Source organism: Schistocerca americana, chromosome 8, assembly GCF_021461395.2.
Source record: "Schistocerca americana isolate TAMUIC-IGC-003095 chromosome 8, iqSchAmer2.1, whole genome shotgun sequence".
Lineage (NCBI taxonomy): Eukaryota > Metazoa > Arthropoda > Insecta > Orthoptera > Acrididae > Schistocerca > Schistocerca americana.
The window spans coordinates 376,424,719-376,448,301 of record NC_060126.1 but is presented as its reverse complement, the minus strand read 5'-3'; the positions used below and the strand labels follow the sequence as shown (position 1 = coordinate 376,448,301).

Below are 23,583 nucleotides of genomic sequence, written 5' to 3'. Positions count from 1 at the left end.
GGGTGGAAGCTGACCAACGAGATGAAGAAGATCAGCTCGTGCCATTGGTGTGGACGATATACAGTACAAAGAGAGAACGTGTATCCAGAAAGGGAAAGACGGACGGCGACAGCTTGGAAGGAAGTATTTAAGTGGATTGGGTGATAATGGAGAGTATCATGGAGAAGAATCGTGAGTCCTCCATGGGCAGGAGTGCCTTCAACAGAGGGGAGATCATATCGGACGGACTGAAAATGAGGGAGAACAAAGCGGTCATGGGGACGCAGCTTTGTTTCCTGAAGACAGAAGATGACCGGCAAGTAGGATCGTAAGAGGATCGACAATTCATCCCGATTGGCTCGAATTCCGCGGATATTCCAGTGGATAATGGACATAGGGTGAACAGAAAATGGAGGAATGTGACAAAGGTCGCTGTCAACTCAAAGACTGCTCTGAGCTTGCGACCGACAGCATGAAATGGCATTCAGCCAAAGGCAGAAGATCCTGATCCATAGGTTGGTCAGGAGCAGCTCCTGCCACCAGCGATCGGCCGCCAGCAGTGCGCCTCGGCGACACAGAAGACGGCCGAGGGCGATTTCCGCCAGGTGGTGCTGTAGATGGGACACGCCTTGGCGGAGAAGGAGAGGAACTGGGTTTCTTTGTAGCCTTCTTGGAAGTATGATGTTTAGAGGAAGGAGGAACCGATGGTTGGGAAGTTGCCGTACGTAAAAACTCTTCACGATTATGCTCTTTTTTGGAGGTCTTGGTGTCTGACTTTTGGGCTCGAGATTTAGCAGAACCCGACGAAGGGTGAGCCAGAGAGTGGGCAGGCGAAAGTGGTGAGGTTGAACGGGCGATCTTTGCGCTGGCCGATCTGACGACCGTGGCACTAAAGGTGAGGTCGCAAGTCTGCGTAGCCACCTCCTTTGTTGGCCGAGGAGAAGCAAGGACAGTGCTGTATTTTCCTTTCTGAGGCACGGTGGGCTGTCGACTGGCGAATAATTTTCGAGCAGCAAAGGTCGACATCTTTTCCTTTACTCTAATTTCCTGGATGAGATTTTCGTCCTTAAAAACGGGACAATCTCGAGAGGAAGCAGCGTGGTCACCCATGCAGTTGATGCAGCGAGGGGATGGAGGTGGACAAACACCCTCATGGGCATCCTTGCCACACGTAACACATTTGGCCGGATTGGAACAGGACTGGCTGGTGTGATTGAACCGCTGACACCGATAGCAACGCGTAGGGTTTGGGACGTAAGGGCGAACGGAAATTATCTCATAGTTTGCTTTGATTTTCGATGGGAGTTGAACTTTGTCAAATGTCAAGAAGACAGTGCGGGTTGGAATGATGTTCGTGTCGACCCTTTTCATAACCCTATGAACAGCCGTTACGCCCTGGTCAGACAGGTAGTGCTGAATTTCTTCGTCAGACAATCCATCGAGGGAGCGTGTATAAACGACTCCACGCGAGGAATTTAAGGTACGGTGCGGTTCCACCCGGACAGGGAAGGTGTGGAGCAGAGAAGTACGCAGCAATTTTTGTGCCTGGAGGGCACTGTTTGTTTCTAACAACAGGGTGCCATTCCGTAATCTGGAACAAGACTTTACAGGACCAGCAATTGCGTCGACACCTTTCTGAATAATGAAAGGGTTGACCGTGGAGAAGTCGTGACCTTCGTCAGACCGAGAAACAACAAGGAACTGTGGCAACAATGGAAGAACTGACTGTGGCTGAGACTCAGTGAACTTACGTTTGTGAGCAGACATAGTGGAAGGTGAGGAAACCATTGCGGAAGAATCCCCCATGATTACCGGCGTCTCCGATGGCGCGCTCCTCCCTTGTGGGGGCCCTCACTGAGGGCACACCCGCCTTAGGTGATCGTTCACACCTCAGGTCACACCTCCCGACAAACGGACGGAGGGACCAATCGGCACTTTCGGAAGGTATCAGCTCGGGTAATCACCCCTCCCTGGGCATGGCCATTACCAGGGGGTACGTACGTGTCCTACCTGTCTACCCGGGGTGGGGAATTACGCGTTACCCCGTCACCGGCTACGCATGGAAGTGCATGGGTCGGCCTTCAGACACGCACAGGGAGGAAAAAAGAGAAAGGGAAAGGAAAGAAGAGGGTCTCAAACGCCGCAGCGGAGAAAAGGGCAAAGAGAAGAGGGAAGGAAAAAAGAAGGACAGAGGAAGGACGAAGACATGCAAGTGTAGAAAGCAAGGAATTTGTAACAGTTTCGAGCGTCCGTCTCCGGACGTAGGCACAAACCATGCTCCCAGAGGGGGAGAAAGGGAAGGAAAGAGCCAGAGGTGAGGGGGGGGGGGGGGGGGCGAAGATGGGGGACGGGGAAGGATGAGGAAAGGGAAGGTATGCAGCCCGGAAAGGGAAGGTATGCAGCCTGGAAAGGAAGGAGAGCCACATTAGCTCGGGGTCCCGTGCTCGCTACGCACGTGTCCACAAAAGAGTTGTGGACCCCCTGGGGGTATGTGTGTGTGTGTGTGTGTGTGTGTGTGTGTGTGTGTGTGTGTAGAGGGATGGGGGCACATTCTGAAACTCTATAATCACTAACTCTAGTGTGTACAAGGCGTACGATGGTGGAAGAATTCACTGCTGAACAGCAAAGGACAAAAAACTAACATTAAAAATTATTGCAGTATCACCCAAGCCTCCATTTGTGAAGTCCTCCATCTAAAACCATACCAGACTGCTGCAAAGTATTTTTGCCCACAAAATCTTAGACAATGAAGAGCATACTTAATTAGCCTGAAACATTGCCTGTAGGTAGTTGTCAAAACAGTATTAAACAGGCTTGTTACATCCACTGACAATAGACAGTCGATAGTAGGTAAGTAAAGCTAGACAGTCGATAATAGGTAAATAAAGCATCTATCAAATTGGCAGGTTTCAACTTAACAGTACTTCACCACACTAGCAGTACTAGAACTTCGCATCTCCCTCCCCATAACTGACAACCTTCAATTTCCTAGCTTTAGTAGTAGTATTAGCAATTTTTTCTTCCAAACATTTTACAATGATAATGGATTTGTCAGCTTAATACAAAGATAAACTTACAGTAAAACCCCAAAATTAACAAAACTGCTTTTAAGGGAATACCATTTTTAACAAATATTTCCATTGACCACAGCAAAACTCCTGTAAGAACAGTGTTATTCATTCCAACTTTTAATGAACCCAGCTTTAAGAGAAGTATACTCTTAAGGAATAAATATGAAATATTCTGCAAACTAAAATCCAGTTTTTATGCAATTCCTAACATATCCAAGTAAGTTTACAATTTCTTTCAGTTTCACACAGGTCGTATTTTGTGTTAAGTGAAAGAAGTAAATGGTAACTCACTGTTTCGGTCAGCAAGTACCTAGTTCTTACCTTTTCAGTCAATAACTGTAGTTCCCTTCTAGTGATACTGGCAAATATATTACACAAATCAGAAACAGATTTCTGCTCTGCCTACCGTACAGTCTGGGTCATGTCATCTGATGTCAGTCACCCAGTCTAAAAAGAGTGAGCTGAGAGACTAAGTTTTTTACTGTCAAATTTACCAGCTTTACTTTTGTAGATTTATAGTCTGCATTCACAGAAAGCTTACAACTTAGCAAAAGCTGATGATAATCGATGACATCTAGATAGTCTTAATGTACAATTTTCTGACATTGCAAAGAAGCAGGATTTGGTACCATCTTCATTGTGCATACTCAAAAAGAAACAAGTGCCCTAAAATACCAGAGCTAGTGTTTCCTCTGGATCCAAAAGAAAGAACACTTACCATGTCAATGTTGAATGATGTGGAAAACATTCTTTTAAAATGCTTTCAATGAAAGGTGGGAGCATTCCTACAAGTGAAAACGTGCTTCAACAGAAGGCTCATGTAACAGTCCTGAATAGTCCTCAAGACCAGTGTTGAATAATAAAGTGCATTGAATGGCTGACTGAGTCATTTTACAAGAACAACATAATTTCTCACTTCAGAGTAAGAGTGGGGAAAGTAAGGCTACGGGCACAGAAAGTGTAAACCCTTGTAAAAACATTACATTACCACAGCTGATAGAGGCTTCTAAGCCAAGACATATTTTCAACACAGATGAAACTGGCAATTTATTTCCTGCAAAAATGTGTTCTAAGGAAGGAAGGAAGGAAGTTAGAAAAGGATGACTGCAGTGTTGTGAGAAAACAGCAACAGAAGTGAAAAGTTGCCGCCACTAGTAACAATTTTAAAACTTCCTGGTGTTTCAAACACATAAGAACACTAACCTTGTACTTACAAGTACAATGGCAATGCCTGGATGTTGTCAAAAATCGAAGATTTCTCAGGCAGTTAAGATACCAAAATGGCTACAGCGGGGACGGAAATAGTACTTACTATCGACTTATGGCCTGTAAAGCCCTAGGAAGCACTATTTCTGAGAAATGTAAATGATGTGTTTCCTCCTCTGAACTGCAGAAGTCATCTGCAGCTTTGAACCTGGGCATAATACACTTTGTTAAAGCCAAATACAGAGTAGCAGATGCACGGAAGTCAATTTCATTTCTTGAGAGGAAGTAAGTGATGATACTCAATATTCTACAGGCTATGCGTATGTTTGATGTCATCTGGAACTGTGTAACACAATACCTTGTGTTAAAATTGTTTTGCGAAAGCTCATTGTGTACATCAGTTGCTGTTAACCATTGTTCCAGAAGAAGAATGGAATAGCACCAGATATATTCCTGAAAATATGATATTCCAGGACCTTGTCTGTTGTTTTGCGAAAGCTCATTGTGTACATCAGTTGCTGTTAACCATTGTTCCAGAAGAAGAATGGAATAGCACCAGAGATATTCCTGAAAATATGATATTCCAGGACCTTGTCTGTTGTGCTGACAATGTCCTGACTTTCATGCCTGAGATGAATGTGAGAGGTTTGCAGAACTTGTGAAGGAACTCTGAGCTAGGAAGTGGTGGTAACAATAACACAGACCAAGAAGAAGAGGAGGCCTTCGCACCAAGTGTTGTGCAAGGAACTCATGACATCAGAAATTACTTTTCAGCACGTACTACTTTTCTTCTTTAAACGAAGATATAACAATTCTAATATAAACCAACTGGAGTGACAATTTGTCACTACAATATGCAAAGCGCAAAAAAACTATTCTTGTTTTTAAAAAAAAAGGATATTTTCTGTGATCACTCCTTTCATGCACTTGGGAATAAAACCCATTTCAGGAAAAAGCATTTGGGTCCTCAGATGCAATAAAAATGGGTTTTACGATATATAACTTGAATTACTAGAAATTATAACTACACAACAGACAAAACTGCAGTTCCGCAAGATCTACTAACAAAGCATCAGTCTCCTTAGGATCACAGTAAAAAATAACAAAGATAATTTTCAATAATAGTTTCTTAAAGGTACACTTACATTATCCAAAGCATTTAAATAGTTCTTAGGTCCATGACGGCTGAGTCCAAGAAGCAATTTCCCTTCGATCATCTTGTCCTTATTGCGTAGAATTTTTATCGCCTTAGCTGGATCCCTTGTCTCCCACCAAACTTTACGAGCTTCAGCTAAAAAACGTAGTGGCTCACCATCTCTTGGTTTCAGGATGAGTTCCACTGCCTGCAAATTATTGGAATTGTTTGCATTTTGCATTCAACATGCACAAGCTAAGTTACACAGGAGGTAATTCTACTAATAATACATACAAAGCTAATGTGCTACTAATTATTTTACATCTTTTTAAAATAATTTCTAATGTTACACCAACTACACCAATTTGTGTTGCTGCCATCTCCTATCTTTTGCTTTGGGAGTCTATAGCTGCCATCACAATACCAAGTAGCACATTGGTCTCTTATGTCTATCAAGAATTGGTCCATTAATCTCTTGTGCTCACAGGAAGAAGGTTGTGTATTGTAATGGATAAAGCCAGCTACCATTCCATGCCAGCTGATGGACCACCATCTTTAAACTGGTGTAAAGCAGACATCATGGACTGGCTTCAGAAGAAGGGCATCAGTTTACCCCTGCTGAAGCTAAATATGAACTTTTACCCAAGTAAGAGGTAAAGGGTATGATGGAGGTCTATGAGTTGGACCACCTAGCAAAGATAGAGACATGAAGTTGTCTAACTACTGTCATATAACTATCAGTACAGTCCCATGGAGTTGGTATGGGCTAAAGTTAAACAGAATGTAAACTGTGTACGAAGTAAAAGGTGCACAACTAATACCGCAAGAGACCTCCACCAGACAGGCACAACCTCACCCGGCACCACTGAGTATGTGCAGCACCCTCCAGATGATACTCATAAATGTTACCTCTTCCTGCTTCCGTACCACTTTCTCCAGTGAGATGTATGTGTCCACCTATAGTGTGGCCAGCCACCATTGGGAGTGCTGTCAACTGGAAGTGGCACTGCTGCTGCCATGTACCGGTTGACATGGAAATCATTCTGCTGAAACGTTCTGCTGTTACAGTACTGCCCTATCAGACTGGTGTTTAATTATCAGAGCAAACAATGGCTACTACCTCTACGAAACTATAGCAAACAAATGCTTTTCTGCTACTGTGGATCTTTGGGCAGGATTAACAGTAACATTCAGTCACTACATTCACAGTAATATTGCAAAAAGGAGCGAGTTTCACGATTGTCAATGTTGAATGTCTAATACATGAAGCTCTGGTCTGCATCACAATAGAAGAGCTGTCAAAATGCTGAAGACACATGGAGGAGAAGTGCGCAAAAGACTACACTAAGCAATATTTCAGAGATGCTATAGTGGAATAAATTTTAAACAATTGAGTGAAAACACCAACAGTGAATTTGAATCACAATAAGAGGACGAAAAAATTTAAGTACAGTAAGTATAAAATATTGAACACCATTCAGAATTTAACTGCTGATAATTAGCCAAGCTAATATTTCTACCTCATTGTACATTTTTTCCTTATAGAGGGTCCTGCGCATACGTTTCCATGTACAAAAAAGCTTTAGACGTCTGAAACTAAACAAATGACACAAAACAGTAATTGTTTTGCATAAAATTTATTTTTTGAAACATTAGGGTACTGATTAAAATTTTAGGTAAATCTGTCAAGAACTCTGACATTTTGGCAACAATATTTCCCCTTCATAAATTAGACATTTATGTATATATTATACATTTTTGTTGTTGTTGTTGTTGTTATTGTTAGGGTCTTCAGACCAGGCTGGTTTGAAGTAGCTCTCAATGCTATTCTATCGTGTGCAAGCCTCTTTATCTCCCAACAACTATTGCAACCTACATCCTTTTCAATCTGCTTAATGTTTAATCTCTTGGTCACCCTCTACAATTTTTACCACCCACACTTCCCTCCAGTGCTACACTGGTGATTCCTTGATGCCTCAGATTGTGTCCTGTCAACCAACCCCTCCTCCTAGTCAGGTTGTGCCACAAATTTCTTTTTTTTCCAATTCCATTCAGTACCTCCTCATTAGTTACATGATCTACACATATAACATTCAGCATTCTTCTGTAGCACCACATTTCAGGGGCTTCTACCCTCTTCTTGTCTAAACTGTTTATCATTCATGTTTCACTTCCATACATGGCTACATTGCACACAAATAAGCTCAGGTGACACTTCCTAACATTGAAGCCTATATTCAGTGTCAACAAATCTCTCTTTTTTTTGACACTGCCATTCTACATTTTATATCTTTTCTACTTTGGCCATAATCAGTTATTTTGCAGTACAAATAGCTAAATTTATCTGCTATTTTAAGGGTCTCATTTCCTAATCTAATTTCCTGAGCATCATCTGATTTAATTCAGCTACATTCCGTTATCCATGTTTTGCTTTTGTTTATTTTCACCCTATAGGTTCCTTTCACGACACTGTCCATTCCATTCAACTGCTCTTCCAAGTCTTCCCCATTTCTGAAAGAATTACAATGTCACTGGCAAACCTCAGAGTTTTTACGTCTTCTCCTTGGATGTTAAATCCTACTCCAAATTTTTCTTTGGTTTCATTCGCTGCCTGCTCAGTGTACAGATGGAATAGCATCGGGGATAGGCTACAATCATGTCTCACTCCTTTCTCAACTATGTAATATTCCTGGCTTTACAGCCATCATATTCAGCTACAAGAAGCTGCTCTTAGAGCAGTTGAGAAGGCACCCGTGACAAGATGATGTAATGCGGTGTGAGGTACTGATGACAGATGGTTTGCTCTTTATGGGTATCATGAGAAAGACTGCCTAAATTGTGGTTCTTGTCTGTGATTGGCTACTGCGTTCAGAGGTTGTGCGCCAAAATGATAATCTTCTCTTCTCTTAATAATATTAGAAAATCTAAACAATGTATTTACTTGCAAAAGCAATACTTGTAAAAGCATCTCTCAGTAGCAGGCTATCATGCCACTATTTCAAAAGTGTTAATTGCCAGAATAGTAAACAGTCACTAAACGAAAAGGCAGACAAAGCACTTCAGAGATATTCGAATTGTGCCTAGCTTCGATGGTGAGCGAAGTGATTTGGCTGTAAGATCAGAGCTGTTTCGGCAATTATGGAAGACAGACATGTCGGTTACCGTGGTTGGTGCCAAGCAAGACTTTATTAGCAACCTCCGATTTGTAAATGTGAGCACTGGTTCAGCAGTCTCGGAAGACACTCTCATATTGTCTGCCTAAATCGTATCAGTTAACGGCTTATTTGGATGTGTAATTGAGAACAATTTTATGGTAACTACGCAAAAAGGCAGTTCATTGTTTTGGTTTTTTTGATGGGTATGTGAAGAATGAAAATTGTTTGTGATCCAGAAAGTGGAATATAACTGTGCAGTTTCTCATATTCTACTAACAAGAAGCAAGTGGCAGCCCATATAAACAAACTAATTGAAAATTTTAATGTACGTATCAGTTCCTCACTAAGAGTTTATAACAGCCTGAAGATAACCGATTCACGACCTACATGCTGCTTTCTGCGCAGGGGACAACAACTATTGTAGTGCTTCGAGAATTTCCGTATAAATTTTAGAACCACTCGGTCTTCTACCATCTCGAACACACAATATTTAAATATAAGTGTGAGGCCTGCACGTCGCCTGTCTGTCTGTGCAGGTCCAAAGTGCGTAGTAAAAAGACTGTAGACATGGCAGTTGAATGGCACCTCAAGTGTTTGCCGGTCGTGCCATGAAAGATCATGGCAGACTCAAGGGACTTCTGTGTTATTCCGTGCTGTTAAAAACTTTGACTATTGTAGTGGAAAAAAGAACAGTTGAAATATTGTTAATTAATGCTTGTCTTGGACTTGGAGAATATAAGATGTGTATTCAGATTCAGGATGAGAATGGACTTGGGTTCTAAGCCAACTTTCTATTATGTGTAAATGAAATTTGTGTCTAACCTTCGGATATGCGAGGAGACTTACTTGACAGTGTTTGTCTACATGGAGAATGAGATTTGTAAAAGTTTGATTTTTAAATATACATCATTAAGTGAAGCAAAAGAAACTGCGTATGTAAGCTTATTTTTATAAGGAAGAGTCTTGATAAATTCCTGTTCCTAGCAAATATACTTCGGAGAAGAAGAGAAAAGGAGGTTGGAGCAGCAAGCTAACCAACAAGTCGGCTGACAATCTCAAGTAAGCCATATCGTTAAAGAAGTGGGAGTTTACACACATACTTCACCACTTTAAGTAGTCCAAAGCATTAGACTATAGAAGACTGCAGGTTGATGAACATTAATTAGAATAAATGCATTCCACTCAGAGGGGTTGACGTAAATAGGTACCTCGCGTGTACTGCAATCTTAGTACAAATGACATAAGTCTACAAACACTATAAACATATTTTTTCCCTTCCTTTAATCTATCTTCTACTAGAAGTCATAGGGGTCAGTATTACCTCCCGTGTTCCTACATTTCTCTGGATCCCAAACTTATATTATCCGAGGTTGGATTCTACCAGTTTTTCATTCTTTTGTAGAGAATTTGTGTTAGTATTTTGCAGCTGCGACTTATTAAACTGATAGTTCGGTAATATTCACACCTGTCAGTATCTGCTATCTTTGGAATTGTAATTATTACATTCTTCTTGAAGTCTGAGGTTATTTTGCTTATCTCATACAACTTTCATACTAGGTGGAAGAGTTTTGTCATCACAGGTTCTCCCAAGACTATGAAGTAGGTCTGGCTGAATGTTGTCTACTCGAGGACTTGTTTCTACCTAAGTCTTTCAGTACTCTGTCAAATTTTTCTCGTAGTATCATGTCTCCCATCTCATCATCTTCAATATTCTCTTCTCTTTGTACAATATTGCTTTTGAGTTCATCTCCCTTGTATAGATCTTCTATATAGTCATTTCATCTTTCAGACTTCCCTTCTCTGATTATGATTGGTTTTCCATCTGAGCTCTTGATATTTCCGCATCTGCTACTCTTACTTCTACACGTATTTTTATTTTCCCTGCACGTTATATCTGCCTTTCCCGTAGTGATATAAGCTTCTACATCCTTACATTTACCCTCCAGCCATTCCTGCATTTCTTCTTTCATAAACTACATTCAGTATCTCCTGTGTTGTCCATGTATTTCTACTTGCACTCATCTTTTTACCCAATTGATCATCTGCTGCCTTCACTATTTTATCTCTCAAAGCTATCAAATTATCTTCTGCTGTACTCTTTTCTGCTGTTCTTGCCTATGATTGCCTAAAGCTTCCTCTGAAACTCTCAACAGTCTCTGGTATTTTCAGCTTATCCAGGTCTCATCATCTTAATTTCCTACATTTCTGCAATTTCTTCATTTTTAATCTATAGTTCAGAAACAATAAATAAAGGTTAGAGTCCACACCTGCCCTGGAAATGTCTTACATTTTAAAATCTGGCTCCGAAATCTGTCTAACCATTATGTAATCAATCTGAAACTTTCCAGTGCCTCTAGGTCTCTTCTACATGTAAAACATTGTTTCATGAGTCTTAAACCAGGTGTCAGCGATAATTTCACAGTGCTCCATGCAAAATTCTACCAGGTGGCCTTCCTCTTTCATTCATTTCCCCCGATCCATATTCACCTACAATTTTCCTTCTGTTCCTTTTCCTACTATTGACTTCCAGTCACCTACCACTACATTATAGTTTCAGCTCCCTTAACTATCTGAATAGCTTCTTTAATATCATCATGCAATTTTTTTAAAAATCTATTCATCATCTGCTGAGCTAGTTGGCATATAGACTTTTACTACTGTGGTGGCTGTGGGCTTTGTGTATCCGGCCACAATATTTGTGTTCACTATGCTGTTCATAGTCGCTAACCCGCATTCCTATTTTCTTATTCATTATTAAACCTACACCTGCATTACCCCTATTTGATTTTGTATTCACAACCCTGTATTCACCTGACCAGAAGTCATGTTCGTCCTGCCACTGAGCTTCACTAATTCTTACATCTAACTGCAACCTATAAATTCCCTTTTTAAATTTTCTAACCTATCTGCTCAATTAAGGGATTTAACATTCCACACTCTGATCCATAGAACACCTGTGTTGCTTCTTCTGATGACTACATCCTTCAGAGTAGTCCCCACACGGATATCTGAATGGGGGACTATTTTATCTCCAGAATACTTTAGCTAAGAGGATGACATCATCATCTAACCATACAGAAGAGCAGCATGCCTTCAAGAAAAATTATAGCTGTTTCCCCTTACTTTCAGCTGTCTACAGTACTAGCAAGGCCATTTTGGCTCATGTAACAAGGCTAGCACATCATTCAATCATTCAGACTGTTGCCCCTGCAACTACTGAAAAGGCCCTCTTCAGGAACCATAAGTTTGTCTGGCCTCTGAACAGATACCCCTCCATTGTAGTTGAACCTATGATAATGGTTATCTGTATTGCTGAGGTACACGAGCTTTTGCCCCCAACAGCAAGGCCAATGATTCATGGGGAAGGGGGGAGGGGGAGGATATACATTATAATATTTTATGTACTATTTTGCTCAACAGTTGCATGTCTATTTGCCTGTATAACAGGTACATAAAAACGTGTGTATTCACATGCGAAGATGTGTCAAAATTTCAAAGCACTCAGTGAAGATCTTTCAGATATTTAAGATTATGAACATTTATATATTTATTTGTGTGTATGATTTCTGAGACTCGTTTTAAGTCTCAAGGATCACTATCTGGAAGAACATTTGAAACTGTTAGCAGAGTGTAGACTAATACCAATGCTAATACTATCACATTCTAATCGAAACAGCAAATTGTTACAGAGTTACACACAATCCAGTCACATTAATTTGATCTTCAATGTCACCATGCAATAACCACTCTCCGACAGCAGGTATCAGCACTAGCAGTGATGGGTATATAAAGCATGTCAGTCAGATGTGAAAAATAGTGTAGTCATTCTCATAGTGCAGAAATTGAGTGATTTATCCCACAGCCAAAAGGGCATGAGCATTGGCTTTCAAGCCAAGGGTGGAAGCATTTCGGAAAAAGTAAAGTTTGGAAACTGTCTGTCTGCTGTTTAGGTAAAGTAAACCATGTCTGAGAAAATGGCGCTATCCAAAACCGGCGTCGAGGCAACTATGGTGCACCATAGGCCATTGATAACACAGGTGAACAACAGCTGCATAGATGTATACAGGTGAATAGATGTGCAACTTATGAGCAACTGACTGCCCCAACGAACAGAGGGGCTACGAACAGTCTCCTGAATGACTGTTCAGTGAATGTTGCTGTGTTTAGGCCTCCGCAGCAGGTGTCTGGTTCATGCACCCATGCTGACATTTGTTCATTGGCGATGAAGGCTCGAATTTGCACACCAATACCACAACTGGATGACCACTGAGGGGTGACTGGTGGGGTTTTTGAATTAATCACACTTTATGCTGCATCAGATAGATGGCCATTGGCATATGTGAAGTGAAATATCTCAAAGAAAACACCCTCCAACAACTGAGGGAGCGTTATGGTCTGGGGAATGTTGCTGTGGCATTCCCTAGGTGACCTCGTCTTCTGGAAGGCACAATGGATCATCAGAAGTAAGCATCTATCCTTGGACGCCATTTTACCCGACAGGCTGTTTGTTTTTCCTTGGCACAATGGCATCACCCTGAAGGACAATACAAAGAATATCACAGCTCACAGTGTATGTGTTGGTTGGTTGGTTTTGCTTTAGGGCACAAAAACAACTGGGGTCATATGTGCCCAACTCAAAACCATGATTGCAAAGACAGATAGGAGTTAAAAAACGGTTATACGTCAGTCCCAACTGAAAACAATAGAAGACAGCTAAAAACAGACACATGGAAAAACGGCTGGAAAAGACACCATACGGAAACGGAGGTCAAAGGTTAAAAATTAAATGGTCTTCACCCTATTGCTTTGGCAGATAAAAAGTAAGGCACAGTTGACAGCCCGCACGTCATTTGACAAAATGGTCGATAACTCAGACCTCAAACACAAATGGAAATGTAAAAGGTCAAAAAATGGACATTCCATCGGAAAGTGGTTGACAATTAAAACTTGAGTGCAATGTGTACAACTTGGTTGGGCAGCACCACTTAGCAAATGATGATGGCTAAAAAGGCAGTGCTCAATACTCAGCTGAGTTAAAATAACCTCCTGCCAGCAGGAGGGCCGAAAGGAGATCGTCCAAGCCACTGGGAAAGGTTTAATAAGCTGGAGCTTATTCCGGAGAAGAGAGGACCATTGGCGATGCCATAAGGAGACCAACTCCTGACAGATGGCAACACAAAGATCATCAGAAGGAATATAGGTACTCGTGGGCTGACGTACGAGGACTGCAACTTTGGCAGCTGCGTCAGCAGCCTCGTTTCCTTGCAGACCGACATGACCAGCAACCCATAGAAACATCACAATGGCTCCACCAAGATTCAGCAGTTCACAGTTTTCCTGAACCTGCTGCACTAAGGGATGGGCAGTGTACAGTGCACATAGACTTTGAGGAGTACTGAGTGAGTCTGAGCAGAGGACACAATTGAAAAGGCTGTGTCGCCAGATGCACTCTGTGGCCCGATACAAGGCGAAGAGCTAAGCTGAAAATACTGAGGAGTGTGCTGGAAGCTGATATCGAAACACATGGGTGCCAATGATGGAGGAACACCTGACCCCATGGTCAGTTCGAGAGCCATCAGTGTATACAAAAGTACTATCGCTAAGTTCCAAGCAAAGGTCATATAACTGAAGGTGATAGACCAAGGCTGGAGTAGTGTCCTTAGGAAGCAAATGAAGGCCAAGATTAACATTGGCCACTTCACAAAGCCAAAGTGGTGAAGGGTTCACATCTGCCAGGGAAGGTTCTGGTAGTGTGAAGATAAGCCGCCGTAGCAAGTGACGAAAGTGGGCTCCAGGAGGTAACAGACAAGAAGGACGAGCCCCATACTGACAATCATAGGAATCATCAAAGAAGGAGGCATAGGATGGGTGGCCACACGTGGCAGACAAACCGCATGCATAGCTGCTGAGGAGAAAGTCACGGCAGTAGGACAGAAGTAGTTCAGCAGCTTCAGCATACAGACACTCAATCGGAATGGTGTAAATGGCACCTGTGGTCAAACGGATGTTGCGATGGTGGATAGTGTTGAGACGTCGTAAAACGGATGGATGCGCAGATGCATAAACAAAGCACCCATAGTCGAGTTTCAAATGGATAAGGTACAAACAGAGGAGGGTGGTTCGATCAACACCCCAGGAAGTACCATTGAGGATAGGTAGGACATTGAGGAACCGCACACAGCAGGCTGCCAGGTAAGATATATGGGAGGACCAAGATAGTTTCATATGGAGTATTAGCCCCAGGAATTTCATAGTTTTAACGAACGGAAGGGCAACAGGCCCAAGATGTAAAGATGGTGGGAGAAACCACTTGCGTCGCCAGAAATTCATACAGATGGTTTTGTCAGTGGAAAAGTGAAAGCCATTGTTGATGCTCCAGGAGTAAAGACGATCAAGACACCACTGAAGAAGCCGCTCAGTGAGACAGGTCCACAGAGAACTGCAATAAATGGCAAAATCGTAAACGAAAAGGGAGCCGGAGATGCCCAGTGGGAGACAAGCCCACACTGTTTTCCTGGATGAAAGTGTCTGACAAGGCAGAACCCACATGTACATCGAAAACTATCTTGTAAAAATGCCTGAAGGAAACAGGGCTGGTGCCCATGGAAGCCCCACATGTAAAGAGAACAGAGGATACCAGTTCACCAGCTGGAGTTGTAGGCCTTCTCCAAATTGAAAAACATGGCCACGGTCTGGAATTACCACAGAAAACCATTCATGACATGGGTGGGCAAAGTAACGAGATGGTCAACTGCAGAACTCCGTGTCCAAAATCCACTCTGTGCATTCATCAGTAAATTGCGAGACTCTAACCACCGTAATAACCGAGCATTAATCATATGTTGCATCACCCTGCAAACGCAACTGGTAAGAGAGATGGGGTGGTAGCTAGAAGGAAGGTTTTTGTCCTTACCGGGCTTAGGTATGTGTATGACAGTGGCTTCAAGCCAGAATCTGGGAAATGCGCCGTCTGCCCAGATGCAGTTGTACGGGCTATGCAGAAAGTACTTTCCTGCAAGACAAAGGTGCTGTAACATCTGAATGTGGATGGCATCCGGCACTGGGGCGGAGGATTGGGATGAATTGAGAGCATGATCGAGCTCCCTAATAGTAAAGACGGCATTGTAACTCTCACGATTCGGAGAAGAGAAGGGCCTGAGCCGCCTCCACTCGTTTCCTATAGAGGAAGGCAGGGTGATAGTGGGAAGAGCTCGAAAGTTCTGCAAAATGGTGGTCCAAGGTGTTGGAGATAGCAATAGGGTCCACGATAACATAGTCTGCTATTGTGAGGCCACAAATGGGGGAATCGGTCTTGGTTCCAGAGAGCCGTTGGAGGTTGGCCAACACGACAGAGGAAGGGGTGGAAATGTTAAAAGAACTAGTTAATGAAATCCAGCTAGCTTGTTTGCTATCCCGAAGAATGCAACGACACTTCGTACGCATTGTACATAATGAATGCAGTTTGCCACTGTGGGAAGACTGTTAAAAACACGGCATGCCTCATTCCACCATGGGACTGGGACACGACATGGCGAAGAGGAAGTGTGAGGAATGGAACGTTCTGCAGCAGTAAGGATAATGTTGGTGGGATAGTCCACCGGGTCACCACAATTGGGGAAATCTTGTTGAAGCTCGGCAGGGAGGAGTAAAGCTGCCAGTCAGCCTTAGTAAGCTGCCATTTGGTTGTGCATACGGATGGGGCGGGAGTCAGCAAATGGAGAGCAACGGAAAATGGTCACTTGAGTAGGTGTCAGAAAGAACAGACCACTCAATATGATGGGCAAGCTGGGCAGTGCAAAAGGATAGCTTCAAATAGGAATAGATGTGCAAGGAGTCAGAAAGGAAAGTGGGTGTGCTTCAGTGTTAAGGCAGAAGAGGAGAACCCCAAAGGGGATGATGCACATTAAAGTCACCGAGGAGCAAAAATGGGAGAGATAGCTGCCCAATAATCTGAAGGAAGTCTGCCCTGGTAACATCACATGACAGAGGTACATAAATTGTACAGAGGAAGGAAAAGGCAAACTGAAACAGCTTCAAGATGGGTAGTCAGGGAGATGGATTGACTATGAAAGTCATCCCATATAAGCACCAGGACACCCCCATGAGATGGAATGCCGACCTCAGGGGGAAGGTAAAAAAGAATCAGTAAGTAATGCGAAAGCTCAAAGCGGTCGCGAGGGTGCAATTTCGTTTCCTGAAGGCACAGTACAAGGGGCTGCTGTGATGCTAAAAGAAGCTGTAAATACTCTTTGTGGGACCAAAGGCCGAGAACATCCCACTGGAGGACAGTCAAAAGGAGGAAGACATGTAGGGGCGTCAAATCGGCGGCCACAGGAGGACAGCTGGTGTAGAGTCGCTACTACAGGGCACAGAAGCAATAGAATCCTGCTCGATAGGGTCCACAGAAGCATTGGCTTGCTTGTGCGATCTGTCTGTAGAGCCCAATGCTTAAAAACGGTTGGTGGTGCACACCGGTGAGACAGAGGCTGGCCACGGGAAGGTACCACATGGCAACATTGTCGAAGAGGATCTTCGAGTTGGCGAAGGAGAACACCGTTTGCCTTTGGTGGACTACTTCGAGCGTTTCCGGTTAGAGAAAGACTCTGGTGTTGTTTGGCTGGAGGTGCAGAGGAAGTCATCACGGGAGTACTCCTGTCCTTTCCTGCTTACTGGTTGTGTAGCTGGTAGTTTCACCCCTTGAGATGAGAGTTTGACGGTTTGTTGCACAGAAGAATGGGGGGATGGCAATTCTAACTTGACACTGGGCAATTTCACAATCTCCGAACTGAATTTGAAGTCCCATATCTGTGTGGCCATGTCCTCCATGGAGTGAGGGGTAACAAGAACAGAACTATAATTGCTGGATGGGAGAGTACTCTTGGACAGCCCATTCCTCAAGATACACGAGACAATCCCGAGAGGAGTGCCATGGCCGCCATTGCAGTTGATACAGCGGGGAGGAGCAGGCAGACAATCACCCTCATGTGCATCCCTACCACAGGTTACACATTTGGCTGAGTGTCGACAAGACGTTCTAGTGTGGTTTCAGCAATGACACTGGTACTAGTGCATCGGGTTCGGAATGTATGGCCGGACTGTGATAATTTCATAGCCTGCTTTGATCTTGGACTGCAGCACCACTCTATCAAAGGTCAGGAAAAAGAGTGCGGGTGGGCACTAAGGAGGAATCTACCTTTTTCATTACATGATGGACGGCAACGATACCCTGATCAGAGAGGTAGGATTGGATTTCGGCCTCTGTTAGACCGTCGAGCAACCTGATGTAAATTACACCACGAGAAAAATTCAAAGCTCTATGGGCCTCGACACGAACAGGGTAGCCGTGGAGAAGTGAGGCAGCAAGCAGTTGTTGTGATTGAGAATCAGAAGCAGTCTCCAAAAGCAAAATGCCATTCCATAAACAAAAGCAGGATTTCACAAGGCCAGCAATTTCATCAACACCTTCCTGAATAATGAATGGGCCGACCGTGGGGAAGGGCCGACCGTGGGGAAGGGCCGACCGTGGGGAAGGGCCGACCGTGGGGAAGGGCCGACCGTGGGGAAGGGCCGACCGTGGGGAAGGGCCGACCGTGGGGAAGGGCCGACCGTGGGGAAGGGCCGACCGTGGGGAAGGGCCGACCGTGGGGAAGGGCCGACCGTGGGGAAGGGCCGACCGTGGGGAAGGGCCGACCGTGGGGAAGGGCCGACCGTGGGGAAGGGCCGACCGTGGGGAAGGGCCGACCGTGGGGAAGGGCCGACCGTGGGGAAGGGCCGACCGTGGGGAAGGGCCGACCGTGGGGAAGGGCCGACCGTGGGGAAGGGCCGACCGTGGGGAAGGGCCGACCGTGGGGAAGGGCCGACCGTGGGGAAGGGCCGACCGTGGGGAAGGGCCGACCGTGGGGAAGGGCCGACCGTGGGGAAGGGCCGACCGTGGGGAAGGGCCGACCGTGGGGAAGGGCCGACCGTGGGGAAGGGCCGACCGTGGGGAAGGGGCGACCGTGGGGAAGGGGCGACCGTGGGGAAGGGGCGACCGTGGGGAAGGGCCGACCGTGGGGAAGGGCCGACCGTGGGGAAGGGCCGACCGTGGGGAAGGACTGACCGTGTTCAGTACGTGAGACCACGAGAAACCGTGGTGCAGCGGGAAAGATCTTCGAATCATTAGCCTCATTACGTTTATGTTTCGTAGACTTTGATTGAGAATATGATTGACTCACTGCAAGAAAATCTCCCGTGATTGCCAGCATCTCCGATGGCACACTCCCTTCACAAGGGGGCGCACCGCCCTGTGATTGTTCACACCTCAGGTCATACTTACCGAACATCTGAAAGGGGGACTAATTGGCAATTTGGGAAGGTTGCAGCTTAGGTAATCACCCCTCCCTGGGCCTGGCCTGTGCCAGGGGGTACGTGCGAACCCTACCTGTCGACCTGGGGCTGGGAATTACGCATTACCCAATCAACTGTTACACATCAGATGCATGGGCCAGCCTTCAGGAGCGCACAGGGAGGAAGAAGAAAAAGAGGATCCTCAAATGTCAAAGTGGAGGCACGAGAGGAGAAGGGAAACAAAGAAAGGAAACGGGAGCGAAAACTAAAATTTATACGGTTCATACATCAGCGTCTGAATGCAGAACATTCCCAATAATACCCCAGACATGTTCCCCAAGGGAGGGAAAAAAGAATAACAAGAGGATAGACTTGCAGCACAGAAGGAACAATGTATGTGTGTTGTTAGAAGAGCACCACAGAGAGTTTACCATAGTCCCCTGACCACCCAAATCCCCTGATTTAAATCCAATCAAGAACCCGTGAGATCACCTTGATTGGGGAGTTCATGCCTTTTACAACTGAGAAATCTATTGCAGATGACCACATGGCACTGGAGTTGACTTGATTTCACATCCCTGTCATTAAATTAAAAAAACCCTCATTGACTCTGCCTCCAAGTTTCGCACAGGTCGGCACTGCAAAAGGTGATTAATGTGACTGGACAATTTATTATTAATGGATGTATTCTGGCACTATTTCTGGATTCCCATTATATGTCGGTACTAAACTAAACTTAATGGAATACAGTAATAAAGAAGTTTCTATATCCAAGATTTACAACCCGAAATCACACCAACAAAAGTGTATGTAGTCAATTCCACTTTATATTTTAGCAAATAAGTTCACTATGATGCCATATCAGTTTCACCTCCCACATGCAATTCAATATCTAAACATACATTTTCAATTTCTGTTATACAATCATTTGAATTTCATCTCCTGATGTCTTCAAAGTTTCTTTGGTTATTACATGTCTGTAGTTTGTTGTAAGCTTCCTTTGCTCATGAGTAGCAATATAGGTGAAGTGTTTATTTTTAAATCATGGGTCACAGATGGGAGCAATAGTGGCATGAAATGTATCTTCATCGCCTGACACATTCTTAATAGGTGTTCACCAGTGTCTTATGAAATTTTTTAATGACAAAGCTTCATGTAACTACAGAGATGTACATCAGATTGAAAAAATATTTCTGTTTTTCCAAAACACTTACTGAAGAGATTGCCCTGGAACACCTATTTTGAGTGACTTTTGATATCCAAGTTTTACTGTTTTGTTTTGTGATGCATTTCCACTAATGTTGTTAAAGGAGATTAAATCAGTTGATGTTAATCACAACAAACCACTAAGACCTTACGTTACTCAGTCTTTTTGTAGCACTAAAAATAAAAGACTTGCATGATTATATCAATGAGATATCCATATTCAGCAGCATTAGTCACTTTGGTAAATTGAGGAAGGTACTGAAGATTAGCTACGTTCTCATCTTTGCCTAGTTGCTAGTGGTGGTAGGGTGAGGATGAAGTACTGGTAAACAGACAGAGTTGAATGGGGCCATATTGTTAGTGTGAACTGCTAAGGCCATTTTCCTGTGAAGTATCTTTAGGTATCCCCCTCTCCCCCCCCCCCCCCCCCCCCCTCAAGTACATATCCAAAGAGAAGTACCCAAATGCGTTTACATTCCATAATAGACAGATTTCTTGACAGACTGTAGATGTGGACAAGGAGAAAATTTCCCAGAGTTCCCGGTTTAAAATACACATTTACGGGTGAAAATACAATTTCTCTGTGGTAAGTGAGAGTATACTTTCTCCTAATATCATGCCTTTGAATGGTCAAGTTTTATACACTGGCTCACTGACACAGAACATCCCCACCAGCAAAAAAAAAAAAAAAAAAACAAAAATGTTTTGTAAAGATCTTTGATGCACAGCAACATGTATGCTGCATATTTTCATATTACAGAAGTATAAATAGGAATTCCACCAAATACATCACATTAGTTTCCAATGCACTGACACTGAGATTGAGATACGCTTTAACAGCCAATCATAGATCACATCACCTTATCTAACCAGCAAATGACAGCAAATAGTTAGAGCAAAGGACAGATGATGTATTTAGCCAATATAAACATCACTGTTAAGTAGTGTGATGACAAACACAAAAAGTTCAAGGTTTAAATCTAATACATATAGTATAGCTACAAGAAATGCTAAGCTTTCACACATGTCAGTCTTTTTACTCATGTGTTACCCTTCAAGATATGCCAAACACAAATGCGACAGGGAAATTTTAAATGATGACGTCAATGTCTGCTCTTCTGGGCCTGGAATTTTGATTCTCAAAGTGTTAAGTTTTGAATAAGATTTTAAGAAATTCATTGCAGATTCTCACAACACAACAATTCATCTTACATAAAATGAAATTTCTTTGAAAGTAATGCTTCTCAAACCACCATTCGCAATACTGTCCCATGAACCATTAGAAACAGGTTGGTTCGGGCAGTTGCCAGAGAGTGCCAGAAGACAAGCATTATTGTGCACATACAGCTACGATGATGTAGGAAGCCCATGCTTGGTGTCTGCTCTGCTCATACACGTTTTGTCGCATTTCTGGTTGAAATTTCATGTGTAGCAGGCCATCACGTGACCATGTGCAGCAGTGCGGCACATTATTCAGAGGGCACATAGGCAGTTATTGTAATTAGGGCAATTGTTTTATCATATCCTATCCAGGTAAGGAATGAAAATTTTTAACAGTCCTTGGAACAATATTCATTTCAAAACTAGACTCTACAACTCAAAGGATCCCAATATATTGCCCTGTGATGTGTGTGTGTGTGGAGGGTTACAGGCTGTGGTGCCAGAAGTGGGGGTGGAGTGGACCTATGCACTTGTCAGCTACATCTGATGAAGAACTTAGTCTGATAGCTGAATATTTCTAGTACAATCTCATTGTGATTCTGCAGCTCAACATCTCCTCAATGTGGTGAGTAGTAACTTATCCTTCCCATATTACTGTTAACCGCTCCACAGACCTTAAGGATCAGTTTCCTGTCTACCAGTGCGATGCACCATGGGGTAATTTACGTAGATTTTATTAACATGTGTTTCTTGCATTAGTTACACTAGCTACTATTTCCTATACTTGTGTATCATTATTAAATTAGTGGGAAATGAACACATTGCATTGTCGCTTGTATAAAAGGCATATTAAGGAAGGTTCAGCATTACTTTGTGAAACAGTTTATAGTTGCTCCTTGAGGCAAAGTGTGTTAAAGATAGTGGGGGTTCACCTGTCAGCTCTACAGTTTACAACTATAGAAGCCAAACAGGTCGAAAATAAGTGACTTTTCCAGAGAAATGTAGGAACAAATGAGGCAATATCCACCTTACAACTTATCTTACAAAACATATTGATGAAAAGCAATCCCAGATTCACAGCATCTGTAAATTTTGACAATGTTGACTGGACTACAATCTTCGAAATTCTTAAAGTAGCATTATATGAGTCATATGACATGAAAGGGAAGCAGTAGTTCAGAAGTTTGAGAGACAGAATTAATCCAATTTCTGATGTTATTCATTATACAGGACACTGAGCAAACAGTAAAGGAAATCAGTGAAAAATTTGAAAAGGGAATTAAGATTAAGAGAGAAAAATTAAAACTTAAAAAAGTTTACCGATAGCATTGCAATTTACCTGACAGCACAGGACTTTGAAGAGCAGCTGAATGGAATGGATTGTCTCTTGTAAAGAGGTAAGACGAAAATTAAAAGTAAAACAGTGGTAATGGCAGGGTAGTCAAATCTCGAAATGCTGAAGGCTGAGAGCTGTGCCCACAACAGCATAGCTACTGGCATGTCTAACCCAGCTGGACAGTTCTCAGCAGTGTGTCACTGTGTGCTTCACAATGCTCCCATCTTCCTTTATGTTCCAATGTCTTCCTTTCCATCTACTGATTTCCCTTCCATCACATACTTCACTGATGGAGGCAGGCAATGCCAATAGACAAAGGCAATTGGTTTTTATATCAACGAGGCAGGGCAGGCCCATAGCCAGGCCAAAGCCCGTGTGAGGACGGAGGAGGGTAAATGACTGGGTAAGTTTTGAGGGTTCATACTGAAGTCTAATAGGTATATCCAGTAGCTCAAGTACAGTTTTTGGCAAACATGGCAGCTGTGTTTGAAGCCAGTAAATCCTATCTATCACTGCAAAACGTGAGGGTCAACACCTGGCACCTTAAACTTGGTCCTTATGGCTAGGATATGGCAACCCCGACAGAAGAGCCCCTGGTCCTCCAGGTTGGAGGTGGTCATAGTGCTGACAACCCTACACCATAAAAATTTAATCAAGTTAAAAACAATCGACAAATACACCTTGTATACCAGAGAGATTAATTGGAAGACAAACACAGCAAGAAAAACTGATGAACGATTTTGTCATAGCAAACTGGAACTTCCAAAGTCTCAACTGTAAGGGTCGTTATGGTGGTAGCATCAGAGACAACACATTACACAATAGGTGTAGCAGCACTGCAGGAAACTAGAAGGATAGGTGAAGGGAAACGAGAAGCAGATATGAACACAACAATTTTTTATGGAGAAGGATCTGAAAGACAATTTGGTGCAGGTTTTGCCATCAATAAGAGCATGGAAAACAAAGTGAAGGAGTTCAAAGCTGTGAGAAAGCTGTTTGACATACGTG

General features: G+C 43.3%; 1 protein-coding gene across 2 annotated transcripts in view; it reads right to left on the bottom strand.

Moving 5' to 3' along the window:
• Nucleotides 1–23,583, bottom strand: part of LOC124544731 — a 151,767-nt gene that overhangs the window by 75,262 nt on the left and 52,922 nt on the right. For both annotated transcript variants that reach the window (XM_047123382.1, XM_047123383.1), the window contains exon 8: nt 5,402–5,599. In XM_047123382.1, coding sequence (XP_046979338.1) covers nt 5,402–5,599 — 198 coding nt within the window. The remainder of the gene's footprint in view (nt 1–5,401; nt 5,600–23,583) is intronic.